The 16,745-nt window shown below is 36.6% G+C and overlaps 1 protein-coding gene across 1 annotated transcript in view; it reads right to left on the bottom strand.

The window, feature by feature from the left end:
• Positions 1-16,745, bottom strand: part of myo1g (myosin IG) — a 53,971-nt gene that overhangs the window by 34,390 nt on the left and 2,836 nt on the right. Inside the window, exons 2-15 of the mRNA XM_051871764.1 lie at positions 14,725-14,933; positions 14,263-14,356; positions 13,808-13,973; positions 11,820-11,873; positions 11,483-11,581; positions 11,168-11,284; positions 10,792-10,998; positions 10,229-10,374; positions 9,151-9,265; positions 8,895-9,065; positions 8,547-8,617; positions 2,575-2,649; positions 1,968-2,100; positions 21-187 (exon numbers count right to left, since the gene is read on the bottom strand). Coding sequence (XP_051727724.1) covers positions 21-187; positions 1,968-2,100; positions 2,575-2,649; positions 8,547-8,617; positions 8,895-9,065; positions 9,151-9,265; positions 10,229-10,374; positions 10,792-10,998; positions 11,168-11,284; positions 11,483-11,581; positions 11,820-11,873; positions 13,808-13,973; positions 14,263-14,356; positions 14,725-14,933 — 1,824 coding nt within the window. The remainder of the gene's footprint in view (positions 1-20; positions 188-1,967; positions 2,101-2,574; positions 2,650-8,546; positions 8,618-8,894; positions 9,066-9,150; positions 9,266-10,228; positions 10,375-10,791; positions 10,999-11,167; positions 11,285-11,482; positions 11,582-11,819; positions 11,874-13,807; positions 13,974-14,262; positions 14,357-14,724; positions 14,934-16,745) is intronic.

Below are 16,745 nucleotides of genomic sequence, written 5' to 3'. Positions count from 1 at the left end.
TAGTACATGTGACTTCTCACCTCTGCAGAAAGCGTGCATAAGGCTGTCTGTAGGCAAACCCAGCTCGGCGCACACGGACATTCTCCAAAAGTCCCAGGTACGCCACTTGGTGCTCGCAGCGTCCGTCATCAAACATTAAGGGGGACTTCACCTCATTTGGCTTTATACAGCGCACATAGTAGGGCTCCTGTAAGAACAATTTCATTTTATTTCTTTTGCAGAAATTGATCAATTAAAGCATTTACCAAAAGTCTTGTGTACGCTACTGAACTGCCGCTGGCTAATAAGTTAGCTTAGTGACCAATGAAGGCAATCTGAAAGCTTATGATTATGGTTTGATGTCTGTAGTTGATGGCTGTACTAATAATAACAGAAAGCCAACTGCAGCAATAATAGAAAGTATCATTATGTAAAGCACCACAATTTGCTGTATGAAGAGACAAGAATGAATCAAAGGGACCTTTTCTCCCTGACCTTTCCTAGAAGCATAAATCTCACTTCATCAAGACTGCACCCTGTTACAGTGATTACGTCAATTCCTAGAACTGTGAGTTTTCCATGTGAATTGAGAGCAAAATCGTTCCCTTTCTCTACCCAGTGAGCTTTCACATAACAGCCTCCTCATGTCATTATCTCTATCTATATTTGTCTGTCTGCCCATCCATCCATCCATCCATCCATCTCTCTCTCTATCTATTCATTCATTCATTCATTCATCCACCCAGTCTTTGTCAGGCTGTTTTCTCTTCCTGAATTGAATCTAATTGTCTGTTATGATGTAGTTTTTCGAGTGTTTCAGAGAGATTATTAGAGTATGTGACCTAAAATGTCTTTCATGGGATAACATATAAATTATCTTGGTAAATGACTAAATCAAGCACAAAAGTAATTTTAAGGTTCACATCAGGCAGAAACAGCTCTTTGAGGTAACAACCTCACATATTCTTTTTTACAATGTAAATAGCATGTGAAGACAGGATGGATGGGGTGAACGGTCAGATGAGGTACAGGTGTCCCCACAGGACCAGAGGGAGGGCAGCCAGTCCTTAATTGTGGCCTAAAAAAACAGAAGCTGCACCGAATGCAGTCCCACTTTACCACACCAACACACGTGTACATGCACACACGTGCAGCCTGACAGACACAGAAGCTTTCATGGATGCATTGGGTCATCCCAAAGTGAGAGGAGAGGAGAAAAGAGGAGAGGAGAGGAGAGCCATCTAAACTAAAGCAGGATTTAGCAGGTGCTCCTTTGCTGTTAACTGTTTTATCAAATACAGACAGTCTCCATTAGAGAGATTGCATTTTTCAACATGTCTACATAAGAGATTACCTGAGCTATTCTGGGAGACCACTATTTCATCTTTTCACAGCAAAGAGTATTAAACGGTAGTTGTGTAGATTAAGCCTAGATTAAATTCATGCTTATTTCTACAGAAACATACGCTCTTGCAGACCTAATGTACCACAATGGGCCCCATCTACACCAATTTGTGATTAGATTTTAAAACTACAATCACAATGGGCTCAGCTGACTTAGAATTTTTGTATAAATTAACTTAAATTCTAAGATAAGAATGTGCATGAAAAAATAATTGCCATGGATTATGATAAAAAAGATGAATGAAAAGGGTTAAGTGGAATTTAAATACAGTGACCCCAAAAGGTTTTTCTTTTTTCTTTTGGATTATGTAATAATTATCAAACCAACAAGCATTTATTAAAAAGAAACACCTTTCTGAACTTAATACATCCACTAAAAATACTCTGAGATTAGTTGCTTAAAAGTCATTGTAGTAATGGCTCAGAAAGTGAAATTAGTTTGGAGAAAAGCAGCATTTGTGTGCAGATGCCACCTGGTTTGACATTTGATTTAATGCAATGACATTTATCCATATTTAAGTGTGGCTTAAGTGTCTGAATGTTTTTTTCGGGGTCATTATATGACATTTACAGTCATTTCTTACCTTACAGGCCAGTTTGTCCACTAGAGCAATAATAGAGTTTTTGAAGAGCGTAGCTGCAGTTAGAGGTCGTTTGGTCACCTCTGTAATACTCATTTTTCCATCAGGCCACATTTCTTTGAGGACGGGGTCAGAACTACAAGAAAAGGTTTAGAAAAGAGAGTGATAAACACTGTGATAAAGTGGAAACAAGAAGCAAGAACATGCTAGTGAAAAAGAAATCAGAACAAAACAGAACAGGAATATACAGTAAATAAGTATTTACAAAAAAAAGTGGCCTACTTTAACAAGTCCTTGAACACACAAAGTCTTAATGCATTACTTTAATAGTTCAAACCATCATTATGAGTGATAAAGGACTCATACACTCTCATATCATTCCAAACAACTGTGATTGGTTACAAGACAAGCGTTTTTTTTTTAGTTCAACTTAAATTTTGGTCTATTTGTCACATAAAGCTATCATATGGCTTCAGAAGACTGCAAAAATCATAATATGAACAATTGTTCTTTTGATCCACACAAAAAATATTGATATTATTGGGTATATTGATTATTTAATTGAAAGAAAGTTAATTGAAAGAATTAAATTGAAAGAAAGTCCCCAAACCTGTTGTACATCAGTCGCTTGAAATCTTGGAAAAGCGGGTCCTTGTTCTTGTCAAGAAAACCCTCAACTGAGTACCTGAGAGGAAAGTGCAAGAGAAATCAGTACAAGGCTTGACATAGAAAGGGAAATTACTTTAATTGACTGACTCAGTGGTTGAAGCACTCATTAAACAGTCCTTCATACTTGACTCAATTCACCCAGGTACAAATGACTCACACAGCACGCAGATAAACCAAAACTTGGACCATTATCTTAACAGCATGGCATGAACAAAATGTTTCAGAAGGCTTATAAGATAATTAAAAGATAATAACATACATTCTGGTTTGGCTTTTTTGCAATTATAGACAGGACAGTATACATAGGACAGGAAATGGTGTGGAGGGGAAGGTTGAGCAGGACATGGCGCGATTACACTTTTATGCCAAATGCAAAAATACTGAAGCATTCTCAATCTCAAATAAAATCAAAATTACACTTTTCTCCTGAGATTTAGAGCCAAATTACAGGGGTGTAAAAATGACTTGGCAGCATCATTATTTTATTTTTACACAGAGATAGATCTATTAGTAAAATCTGTTGACTTTGGCAATCATTGTTTCATTATATGCCAACAGTTACCGTTCAAAAATAGCAAAAAGCACTTTGTGTTTTTTTTGCCTCAAGTTTGCATACCTGTAACTCAAGAAGTATTAGAGATATCTTAATATTCTTTTAGATTCAGCTCCATGTATAAATTGTTTAATTTTAACCATTTTCAGTAATCAAAAACCAAAATTGTCATTTTGACCCCCCTCTACAAAATAGTGGCATTTAATATTTTGGATTTCATCACTATTTATGTTTGTCTTGCTACAGAAAAAAATATTAACAAAATCAAAAATTTGAGCCGGGGACCTGTGGTTGAGTTGACACGGAATGACCTAAATGGCAATGCGCTAACCACTGGGCACATGCTAACCACCTGTCATATGTGCTAACCAGCTATATGACCAATTAAAAAGAAGTACTAAGTACCATGGTACAATGGCATCAGATGCTGATACAATGGTACTTGATGTATACATGATGCTGAATGATAACCTTATTTGCATAACTTGCTACACTACCCTTAAAAAGTTTGGGGTCTGTAAGATGTTCTAATGTTTTTGAAAGAAGTGTCTTATGCTCATTAAGGCTACATTTATGGTCAAAAATAAATTAAAACAGTAATATTGTTAAATAATATATCAAAATTCTTTTCTATTTGAATATAAACTACCCGGTCAAAAAAAGAGTAGACTTTACAAAAGAAATTTCCATCAAGAGGTGCATCAATTTTTGGTTAAGATCTTGTATTGATAATACAAGAGTCAAGCACTCTGTAAAGTCTACTCCAGCACATCCCAAAGACTTTAAATGAATTTAAGGTCTGGACTCTGAGGTGCCAATTCATGTGTGAAAATGATTCTTCATGCTCCCAACCATTCTTTCACAATTTGAACCTGATGAATCTTGACATTGTCATCCTGGAATATGGCCATGATGTGTCTTCCTACATGGTTGTTTAAGAAATGAAAGGCTACACACTCCATCAGTTAGGGTTAGAAGAACTTTAAATCCAAAGTGCAACTTTTTTTTTTTTTGGCCGGGCAGTGTATATTAAAATGTAATTTCTTCCTGCGATGGCAAAACTGATTTTCAGCAGCCATTACACCAGTCTTCAGTGTCAAATGATCCTTCAAAAATCATTCTAATATGCTGATTTGCTGCTGAAGAAAATTTTCTTATCATTATCAAAGTTGAAAAGAGCTTTTTTCTGAAAAGAAATTTTTGTGGAAACCATCATACATTCTTTGATGAATAGAACGTTTAAACAAACACAATTTATATGAAATAGAAATCATGTGTAACATTATAAATGTCTTTACTGTAACTTTTGATCAATTTAATGTATCCTCGCTGAATAAAAGTACACATAGTACTCCAAGAAACTTGGACCATGAATACCAAGAATACCATACCGAAAATCCTAAATATGCGTGAAAGTGCCAAGAAAGCAGAAACAACAAACAAAAGAATTAGCTATTTGGTGCGATTTGTTGGTTATGTAAGGTGTGAAATGCTTGAGGGAAAGTATTGCGTGTGCTGGCCAGGTACAAAAGCAGTCCTCAGTCCATACAGCTCTGTGAACCGGATTAGCAAACGCAGATGTGCTACACCAACAGTTAGACCCACGCACATAGACACGTGTTAATTCACTTAAGAAACAACACTGCATAATACATGCAAGTGCTTATTATTTGCTGCTTACACATTTCCAAACACATGCACATGTATTCACACACACAGTCAAATGTGTGCATGGCCACATGGCTGTGGAATTGCAATATCACTGGGGTAAAAGCAGTTCTGGGAGGACAGATGCTGCCCTATGGCCCTTCTGCAGTAGCCCGGGCGAATTCCAGAAAACAGGGCGAGAGTGAGGGTAAAACAGCAAGCCTGATGGTTTCTGAGGGAGCAATCTGTGCTTAAAACATACAAACCAAGTCAAGACTGAGAATTCTCAAAGTCACAGTGTTACAGAGGAAGTTAATTTGAGCTAATAATACCGGCTTAAAAAATGCATCAGCGCCTGTGTGATGAGGTATGATGCTGCTTATTATAAAGTGTGAAATGATCATATGATAAAGGTGAGATGAGTTTGTGGAACGAAACATAGGAGAGAAAGAGGAAGTAAGTACATGGAATTATTAGCTCACATGCTAAAAAATAATTCAACACTAATTTAAGAGTAATGTCGGCATGAAATGAAAAGAAACATTTTTTAAAATGCATGTTCAAGATCTTGTTGTGAACAATTCATCTGTGTATGTTTCATTTTTTAAATTTTTTTGATCTCATAATGTTTAATTAATGTCATAACTGTTCGATTTTGTTTAAGAAATTCTTAAATAAGCAATAATAGAGATAAATATCATAAACATCATCAAAAAAGTCTCTGTACAGTATATTTTTTGTCCATTCAGTTAGTCACTGTGGTCCAATAATGTTTTGGACTCCACTGCCATTCACTGTAAAAGGTTGAAATATTCTTCAAAATATCTTCTTTTGAGTTCCGCAGAGGGTTATTAAATAATGGCAAAATCTTTGTTTTTGGGTGAACTAGGCCTATTCCTTTAAGTTTACAACTGCACTGTACTTCAGAAATATTCCGAACAAAGCCAAAATGGAGACTACATAAAAGGAGAGATATAGCAGAAGTGGGAAAAAAGGAAATAAATAAAAAGACAGACAGGGAGGAGAGGAGAGAGACAGAAGCTGAGGGAAATAGGTCATGGTTTGAGGGGGTCTGATAAGGGGTTGGTCAGGGTATATATTTAGCGAGACCTCCCTCCATCACTGACACAGCTGAGCCTAAGGGATCTCACAGATTTTATTTTGTAAGTGTGACTGAGGAGTTGACATCCCAGTTCTGACAGTCTTCATCCTAAGGGAACTTCCTAGTGTGTGTGTCTGCATGAGAGAAAGAGAGAGAGACAGGCATCCATCTAGGAGATCTGTGTTGCCAATGCATTCTCAGACAGATCCAAAGTGATTTTCACAAAAATGTGAGCGTGCTCGGAGGTTTAACTGCAGGGTTGTCATAATAGTGCCATTCAGTACTAAGGACTGAGTCCTCTGCACTCTTGACCCAATTATCAAGCATGTGACACGTGGCTGCCGACACAGTTCATCTCATATCTCAGACTAGTCGCCAAAGAAACGCTGAATTTACAATTCGCTCCTTGGCTTCTCTTACCGGCTTTCACGGTTCACCCCCTCAAATTCACGAGAAACAGATCTGGGGATAGTTTTAACATGAAAGTAAATTGAAGAAATGCACTATGAAACTTCACTTCAAGACAATTTAGCTTTAATCAGTTACTTCTGCAGTTACATTTGAGCACATCCTCATTAAGGAATGAAAAGGAAACCGAAGTGAAAAATGTGTCATCTATTTTCAGAGCTAAGCCCTCCAGTAGCTTCTCTCTGCTCCTCTTTCCTCAATTTCCAAAAGGTCTGCTATTTTCTAAATGAGGACACAGCCTTTGCTGAGGTACAGCAAACTGCAGGCATCTGCACAAACAGCAATTTCGTATATTTATAAAATTGCATCCTACAACCTTTAAAGGAACTTCACCTTCAGATCCACACCTAAAGTCAACATAAATCAAACCTCACCCTGTTCACTTTTAAAGGGAAAAAAAAGTCCTAGCTCTCTGTTCTGTTATGTTGAAGGTCTTATGTCCCAGGCGATATCATGTTGAAATTAACATAACTACAAGATGACAACTCAGAGGTTTTGCTGAAATGGTCACATCCTGAAAAATGAAATCATAATACCAAAAATTTTTTTTTTTTTTTTTTTTGCATGATCACGAATGCAATGCTTTGATATTTAAAATGTTTTATGGGGGATAAAAAGTGGAAGAAAACAAAAAAAACAAAAAACTAACATTCGGGTATCTCTGTTGTGGGACAAAATAGGAAACTGGGGCCTCATTTATAAAGACGTGTATGTTTTATCCTAAATGTGAACATAGGAAACTCCTATTCATATGAACGATTTATAAAACATCAGTATGCACAAAAAAAAAAAAAAAAAATGTCATCACAGTTCCTCTTATGTCCAAGTGCAATGTGTACAAAGTGCAGAGCACATCAACTCCACCTACAGAATGCTCAAAAAATACCTTTATGGTTCAGAGGAAGTATGACACTCATCATCAATGGGCAAGGAAATCGAAACATGCTCTTGGAAAACTGCGGTAGGCATGGCCCAGTTTCTGTGCAACGTGTGTTTGTGTGTTGTGTGTGTGTGTAGGCAAATAATTATTTTTAGGAAATTAGTTTCAGTTCTGTAATTATCACAAAGCAGTTAAAATGATGCTCATTTGTGCATTTAATTATATTAATGCACATTGTGATTGCCTGTTTATCTTTACATTTGCATAAACAATGTTGAATTTGTATATGAGCACCAAAAAGTTTGTAGTCCTACACATCTTCAGATGGCATACATTTCCACGTCAGTTTCTGTCTTTATATATCCCCTTTATATATAAACATTTTTACAGCTGAATATTATTTTTGTTTCTGTCACATTATGAAAGTTAAATTGTGAATTCTCATTTTGTCTTTAAAGGGTTAGTTTATTCATTTTCAGAATTCATATTTTTCATTTTTCATTTCATTTTCATATTCAGAATTTTCATTTTTGGGTGAACTAAGCTTCGGAGCGTTATGAATCAGCGTATCGAATCATGATTCGGATCGCGTGTCAAACCGCCAAACTGCTGAAATCACGTGACTTTGGCGCTCCGAACCGCTGATTCAAAATGCTCCGAAGCTTCCTGGAGCAGTATTTTGAAATCGGCCATCACTATATAAGTCGTTATTTTGTTTTGTTTTTTGGCGCACCAGAAATATTCTCATCGCTTTATAATATTAATATTCAACCACTGTACTCACATGAACTGATTTAAATATGTTTTTAGTACATTAATGGATCTTGAGAGAGGAAATGTCATTGCTGGCTATGCAGGCCTCACTGAGCCATCAGATTTCAACAAAAATATCTTAATTTGTGTTCCGAAGATTAACAAAGGTCTTACGGGTGTAAAACGGCATAAGGGTGAGTAATAAAAGACATTATTTTCATTTTTGGGTGAACTAACCCTTTAAGGACTGAATGGCAGATCATGGTGGCAATGAGACTGTAGCTTGTATGTGTTCTTCACAATACACAAAGGTTTTAGATTCAGTTACACTTGTTTCAGAAAGAGTGCTGAAATTTGTTTTTTTTTGTTTTTGTTTTTTTCGCTGTACAATTGCTTGAGAAAGCTGTTGTCTCAGCTGCTGAAGTGAAATACTAGTAATATTTTAAGTTCTCCACATCAGCATGTTCACATCACCTGCACTTGTCGTATGAAGGACTTTATAACACTTACGTAACATCTCCTGCGTAGTGTCGGATACGGAAGTCTCGATTGAACTCCATGGTCTTGTCTGCAGGACAGAGCTGAGAGAAAAGACTTGTCTGAGTTTCATGGCATCAACAGGTTTCAGACTCCATTTGTTTTTGTTTCCATGTGCGTGTATTGTGAAAGCGTACTGCCCCCTTTTGACCGTGCTGCCAAACTGCAACAGTGCAGTTCAAGTCAGGTAACAACCAGTCTGGTTAAATGAGGTTGCAGTTTTGTTCCATAATTCATGACAGGCCTAAAACTTTATGCTTATGTGATATGATTGAGGATTGCTGAGGCAAGAAGGAATGGATGACTGTTCAGAGTGCTTACTTTCCGGGACGTGTAGTGAGGATGCTGGCCGAGCTTTTTGTTCATGCTGTCCAGGCAGACGGTATCTGTGACTTTCCCTGCAGTGAGACAGGCTTCATCCAGGACCGAGATGATCCCCTTATGAGGCTGCTCCACTAAGTCCACTATGATCTGATTGTTAAAGTATTCAATCTAAGAGAAAGAAAAGTCCAATTTAGAGAAAAGGTGCATGAATTATATTATAGGTTTGATATGTCTTGTTGTGTATTATGCTCACATGTTGCCATGTGATACCCTCTCTCTGGTACTCGTCCTGCTCCTGACGTAGAATAAGCTCGATGAAGAGCTGCTGTAGCTTCTCGTTGCAGTAGTTAATGCAAAACTGCTCAAAGCTGGGGCCATGAAATGGATAAGAAAAAAATCAACCATTAAAACCACTCAAAAAAGTACAGTTTTAATGTAAAGCAATATTAACCATGTAAAGCCTGACATATTAAATAATAGTCAGGTAATAAAAAATAAATCTTTTTTTTTTTTAACGAAACGGTTTATTGAACCATTAGACTAAATATATTTTTTTTTTTGAGTATCATATTTGATACATCAGACTTCTATGGCTCATATAGAACGATATAGTGAGAATATAGAGCTCATACTCGACAAAGAAAAACATTAATATTTAAAGGCCTAAACTGAGCAAAAATATGCAATTTGGTGAAGTGCTTGACATGGCGAAAAAGAAAGATTCTGATAGCTTGTAATGTAAATCAATGAGATCTTTATAACAGCATAGCAGATTACTTACTTAAAACGCATAAATATAAGTTGTCCCTATATCTCTCAATAATATGTTTTAGTAAGTTGATATTTAAATGCGTTTTATGATCAAAGCTCTGTAACTTTAATTGTGGAGGGCAAAACATATAATGCAATTCAATACAATGATAATTGAGAGATGAACAACTAAACACTACTCAAAAGCCTGATGTATCATATTTGATACTCACATGATTTGTCTAAATAATTAAGTATAGATAATAAAGTAAACCTAAGTTGCTTTATTCCAGTAGGTATTCATCTCAAAATAAAAGTTATTCTTTGTTTGATTTATAAAAATCAGTTAAGATTTCACAGCAAAAAGATACTTGTACCAGAATCTAAAGGATTTTTAGATGATACTAAAATGCCTTTTACTTCCTTAAAAAGTATAAACAATAAATCAGACGACAGAAGCAGAATTTTCAGGAAAGTTCTGATGATACTGATAATTTAGAGGCCTTAGAAATTTGTGTATCAAATATGATACAGTAGGCTTTATAGGGTTAATAGCTACACAATACATAAATGACACTGACCTGTTGTTGTCAAATATCTCAAAGCCATAGATGTCCAGCACACCTATAACAGTGTTTTTGCCATGCAGGGCAGGATTGTAGTCCTTGACTTCAATAACAGCATTGATACGACCCACTATCCACGCAAACAATCTCTCATATAAAGCCTAAAATGGAAACCATGCCAGAATGACAACATATTATATGAACATATAATACAGCAAGGTCGTACCAACATTTATTATTTTATTTTCCCCCAAGGACCACTTCAAGTGGAAACAGTTTTGCATTTTTCACCCTCCCCCTGACACTGAACACATATTGTTGATTTAATGTGGGAGTTCATGCGTGAATATATTCATCCCTTTGATGTCACAAAGTTTTGTAATGAGCTATTCCTGCTGCAATATGGTCTTTCAAAAGGAGAGGGACTTTTGAGTTCTGAAAGTTAGAGCATGCTTACTACCACATTAAACTAGTATATTTCAAAGGATGTCAGAAAATTAGATTTTAATAATTTAAAATAATTAGATGATGGATGAGCCACAAACAAAGAAACCTTTTTGCAAGACAGGGTACAATACCTTGGCAAAAGCGTCTTTTCCATAGCTAGCTTCCTGCTCGTTGTGTCCCTTTTCGATTACCTCACCACCCCCGGTTGCCACTGTGCGGTACAGAAGTGCTTTTGTGACATTCTCAGACTCTGTGGACGTCAACTCAGAAATGTGCTTCAATGTGTCTTCTCCGACAAGTACGACATGTTCACCATCAGTAGTAAACTGAAGGTTACCCTGAAACAATAACATTGCAAGGCCTTTAAACAAGGTGGCCGGGGCCACTTCCAATGCTTAAAACAAGGTTTAAACTAAGACAAAAAAGCTAAAGGTCAAGATGTAATCTAAACTACAATCAGAAAAACAGTAGAAAACAATCTTCCATAGCAGGCAGTGTGGGACTGACCAGGTGCAGGATGGTACCAAGGATCTTGTAGATGGAGCTGATCTCTTCGGCAGTGAAGCCAATCACTTTTAGTGCTGCCATCACAGCTTTGTGACATAAGGAGTCGTTATTTGACGCCTGTGAAGATGATTTGGAAAAACAAAGAGACAGAAAAAGAGAGGGACTTAAATACATAAAACAGTGCATGGTACATTTTGCAATAGTAATTATACAGAAACACTGCTAAAAACTCTATAGAAGAGCAGAATGCTAATGGTTAGCCTGTGAAGTGGTTATGTGTTTATAAATTAGTATACTCATAGTATAAGTACGTACAAGTGTGACAGAGGCTCCTTGACTGGTGTAGGTATATCCTGCGGGATCTCTCTGCAGATATAAGGACTTCAGCAAATCATCAGAACCTCCCCGTAACACCTGTATAAACACATCACATAAATGTTCAGTTCAGTTCAGTTTTATTCATCCCTTAGGAAACTTGGTTTCCTAACACATCACATTAACACACATATAATAATACTCCATAAACATTTAAGATAAAGACATTATGTTGATCTACAAGTCTGTTAAACATTTACACACAGTTCTTGCAGCAGTTAGCACTACCAGTGTAAAATCTTAATCTCAGTTACCATATCCTGGCAGAAGACCTCACCTGATAAAATGAGTGGAAGTTTCTCTCTCCCTCATGCTGTTGAACAACTCTTGACTGTAAATACAGCACAGTATTTGTGTTAATTGTCTTTTCTGTATTAGCCTACATAGTATTAATATGACCCGCAATTGTGAACTGTACATTTCTGAAAAGGACACACAGTCTCCTCTAATAACAGATCACTTCAAATTGTAATGTAGACACATGCATTTTCTGTAAAGCTGCTTTGAAATTATATGTATTGTGAAAAGCGCTATACAAATAAATGCAAATTGAATTGAATTGAACAATCTACACTAATAATGTCTAAAAATACAAAGACTTCCAGAGTGACATCAGCTGAACAAATATGATAGCAAACACTTAATAAAGTTAAACACTTATCAAATTTCATCATTGTCATTTTTAAATATTCTTTTTGTAAATGCAGCATTATATTTGAGTTACAACCCTCAACAGACCAAAAAGAGTACATTTTTAATATAAATAGCACATAAACTAAGCAGCTTCATTTTGATAGATTATGTTTAGACAGCTTTTTCAGTGAAACTCTATATTTTTTCATGTATTTTCTGAAAGTAGGCAAGGTAACCATGACAAGGTAACCACAGCAACTTTTAGCACCTTCCGTTGTTATATCAGTTGGACAGGATGTTGACAAAACGTAACTAAGAAACTGTCATTATTTAGCACTTTATTATAGATTTATAAATAACAGGCATATCACAAAACTGTTCTGATTTTTTTTAAAGTCACCATGAAATCAAAATTGGCGATTCTTATATTTTATGGAATACTGCAGTATTGGCTAAGTGCAAATTTGTATTTAACGAAGTGCAAATTTGTTTTCAAAATCTTGTTCGCAGAGGCTATTTACACTAACTCCGCCCACCATTATCTGGTTGGACCAGACAAAATTGCAAAAGAAATCCTGCTGACAACATGGGCTGCATCCGAAATCGTATACTTCCATACTATATAGTAGGCGAAAAAGAACATGCGACAAAAGATGTATGACCGAGTTCACAGTACTCATAAAAAAGAGGCAAAATGTACCCGGATGACCCACTACTTCCGAAGTCTGTATACGATGGACACTTTACTATCCATGAAGCCATGGGGGAGGATTTGTAAATGGCAGTGAAGCGACGCAACTGACGTTAGTAGGTCACATACTAAAGGTAACATGCCCAATGTAGTACGTCTGGATTAATACTACACACACACTCATACTATAAAGAATGTACTTTTTTTAGAGGTTGTGAAGTAATTACTTATTTAAAATAAGTACCCACTCAAGAGAATATGTGATTTTGAATGCAGCCCTAGTCAGTGCATGTTCGAATTTGCCTTTTACCAAACTCATTCTTCTCCCTTTTCCCATCGCATATCAGCTCAGAGTACCATTTATTTTAAATAAAAATTAAGAAAATATTTGAAAAGTGGAAATAAAGTGTTTAGGTATAGGGGAGGTAATGTCAAGTACAAGTAATGTACCAATAAAACAGCATCCATGTATAACATTTTTTTTTTTTTTTAATTCATGTGCCATCATAATCTTTAATTAAAATAACTTCTCCCTCTTGCACTGACACCTCTTCTCTTCTCTGATGATGTGTTTACTGGCCCATAGGCGGGACAACCTGTCACTCACATGAGATCACAAGCAATAGCAAACCACAACCATCCAACAATCCAATCAATTCTCGATGGACAAAATCAAGTCCCACCCTACATTTTTTCTTGTTCTAGAAGCCGTTTCATTCAGATATGCATCACAATAGGGATGAAAAGACTATCGCAACTTCCCTTTCATACCATTAAATGTACCATAAAATACCAAGGTGATTTTTTTTATATATAAAACCACCACATTCAAAACTAACAATTTATTTTTGTTATTTTAAGTGCCAATGTCAAGTTCCATATTCAGATGCCATGATGCGCTGTTCATGATGCTCTTTGATACGATACTGATATGTTCTTACCTTCTCCAGCAGGTAGTTGTTGATGTGTCCTCCTGTGGGGTCTCCATTAAAGTTGAAGTTGATGTCCATGTATTTCCCGAAGCGGCTAGAGTTGTCATTGCGGTTGGTCTTTGCATTTCCAAAGGCCTCTAACACACAGTTGGATTTCAGGAGTACGTTCTTCACACTGTGGCAGGATGCAAATACAGTGATACGCAAAAATCATTTATAAACATTATAATATGTATAAAAAAACTCTTTGTTTGTCAGTGCACATAGAGCACAATAATAAGAAATTATCTCTAAAATAGTCTGTAAACATGAACATTTGATATTTTTTCTTCAAATAATCTGTTATACAAATATGAATATAGGGCAATAAAAGCAATACAATTATTTTGTTATTAAATGCAATATTCATATTCAGAGCATTAGCCCTGAAATTCCAGCGCTGTTAATGTCTCCAGGAAACTGACCTCTCAACCTCTGCCCTCTGGTTAGGGTTGGTAATAGCTGCAATGTACTGCATAATGTACTTGCTTGCCTCAGTCTTGCCTGCTCCACTCTCACCTGAAACACATTGAGATTTGAATGAAACTGTCTAATCCATACAGTAAAGTCTTTGTTTATCAGTTGTATTCTTCCCCATCAGAGGCACACAGGGCAAACTCTCTGTACGTGGTTCATCACACAGCATAACTGCTGGTCATAACAGTGCTAGAGGTGTGCTTAAGCAGCATGGAAGACTATAGGATAATATGTTAGGCTTTACCAGGTTAAATATGAGATGTGCATTTTGCTGGGCTTGACTAGGTCTATTTTCTCCTGTTTTTTATTTTATTTTGATCATTGTGACATGAATGACCTCTGAACATTCCACCTTTGAACCAGTGTCTTCTGTTTTATTCAGCAGTGGGTGTGTTTAGTAGCTGCTGTACCTGAAATGACGATGCATGTGTCTTTGGCTCGTCTCTTCATAGCTTTATAAGCGGCATCTGCAACTGCATACAGGTGAGGTGGATTCTCATATAGTTCTCTGCCCCTGTAGTCCTCAATGACCTCCTTCCCATAGATATCTAACTGTCTGTACGGATTGACTGACACCACTACTTCTCCAATGAAAGTATAGATACGGCCCTTCTCAAACCTGAAAACAACAAACAATACTGTATAAAATATGCATGTGTCAAGTAGAACAGTCAGAAATAGCTTTAACAAGACTCATTGTTTCCGTCATATGCTAGTTTGGTTTAGTTCCTGGTGTCCGAACAGACAAATTAAAGAACAAATGATGAATGTGTTGAGTATTACTGTAAAGTGTGGTGGGATTCAATTAATCATAAATCATAGAGGTTTAAGCGAAACATACATAGAGAAATGTCTGTTTTGTTCATGTCCTTACAGTATAAGCCTAATACATTATTTTTTACTTGGAATCATAGAAAATATAGTAATAAAAATTATACTAAATAAAATAAAATATACTAAAAATGTATTAAAATACTAAAATGATAATCTTTAATGCTGTGAAAATTAATAATAATATAATATAATATAATATAATAATATAATTGAACCCACAAACCTTCATTTTGTATGAAGGAATATATATTCGGTGTTGTTAGGTACGACGCAAAGCGTCACGTGACTTATTCACGATACAGCACTAGCCTTGAGTACCTTATTGCTTTTATAAAACGGTGACCACACAATACAAATATTAAAGCCAAAAATATGTACAAACCCGATTCCAAAAAAGTTGGGACACTGTACAAATTGTGAATAAAAAAGGAATGGAATAATTTACAAATCTCATAAACTTATATTTTATTCACAATAGAATATAGATAACATATCAAATGTTGAAAGTGAGACATTTTGAAATGTCATGCCAAATGTTGGCTCATTTTGGATTTCATGAGAGCTACACATTCCAAAAAAGTTGGGACAGGTAGCAATAAGAGGCCGGAAAAGTTAAATGTACATATAAGGAACAGCTGGAGGACCAATTTGCAACTTATTAGGTCAATTGGCAACATGATTGGGTATAAAAAGAGCCTCTCAGAGTGGCAGTGTCTCTCAGAAGTCAAGATGGGCAGAGGATCACCAATTCCCCCAATGCTGCGGCGAAAAATAGTGGAGCAATATCAGAAAGGAGTTTCTCAGAGAAAAATTGCAAAGAGTTTGAAGTTATCATCATCTACAGTGCATAATATCATCCAAAGATTCAGAGAATCTGGAACAATCTCTGTGCGTAAGGGTCAAGGCCGGAAAACCATACTGGATTCCTGTGATCTTCGGGCCCTTAGACGGCACTGCATCACATACAGGAATGCTACTGTAATGGAAATCACAACATGGGCTCAGGAATACTTCCAGAAAACATTGTCGGTGAACACAATCCACCGTGCCATTCGCCGTTGCCGGCTAAAACTCTATAGGTCAAAAAAGAAGCCATATCTAAACATGATCCAGAAGCGCAGGCGTTTTCTCTTAAATGGGCCAAGGCTCATTTAAAATGGACTGTGGCAAAGTGGAAAACTGTTCTGTGGTCAGACGAATCAAAATTTGAAGTTCTTTTTGGAAAACTGGGACGCCATGTCATCCGGACTAAAGAGGACAAGGACAACCCAAATTGTTATCAGCGCTCAGTTCAGAAGCCTGCATCTTTGATGGTATGCGGTTGCATGAGTGCATGTGGCATGGGCAGCTTATACATCTGGAAAGGCACCATCAATGCTGAAAGGTATATCCAAGTTCTAGAACAACATATGCTCCCATCCAGACGTCGTCTCTTTCAGGGAAGACCTTGCATTTTCCAACATGACAATGCCAGACCACATAATGCATCAATTTCAACATCATGGCTGCGTAGAAGAAGGATCCGGGTACTGAAATGGCCAGCCTGAAGTCCAGATCTTTCACCCATAGAAAACATTTGGCGCATCATAAAGAGGAA

Source organism: Ctenopharyngodon idella, chromosome 19, assembly GCF_019924925.1.
Source record: "Ctenopharyngodon idella isolate HZGC_01 chromosome 19, HZGC01, whole genome shotgun sequence".
Lineage (NCBI taxonomy): Eukaryota > Metazoa > Chordata > Actinopteri > Cypriniformes > Xenocyprididae > Ctenopharyngodon > Ctenopharyngodon idella.
The sequence above is the reverse complement of the archived record's forward strand: the minus strand, read 5'-3'. Positions and strand labels throughout refer to the sequence as shown.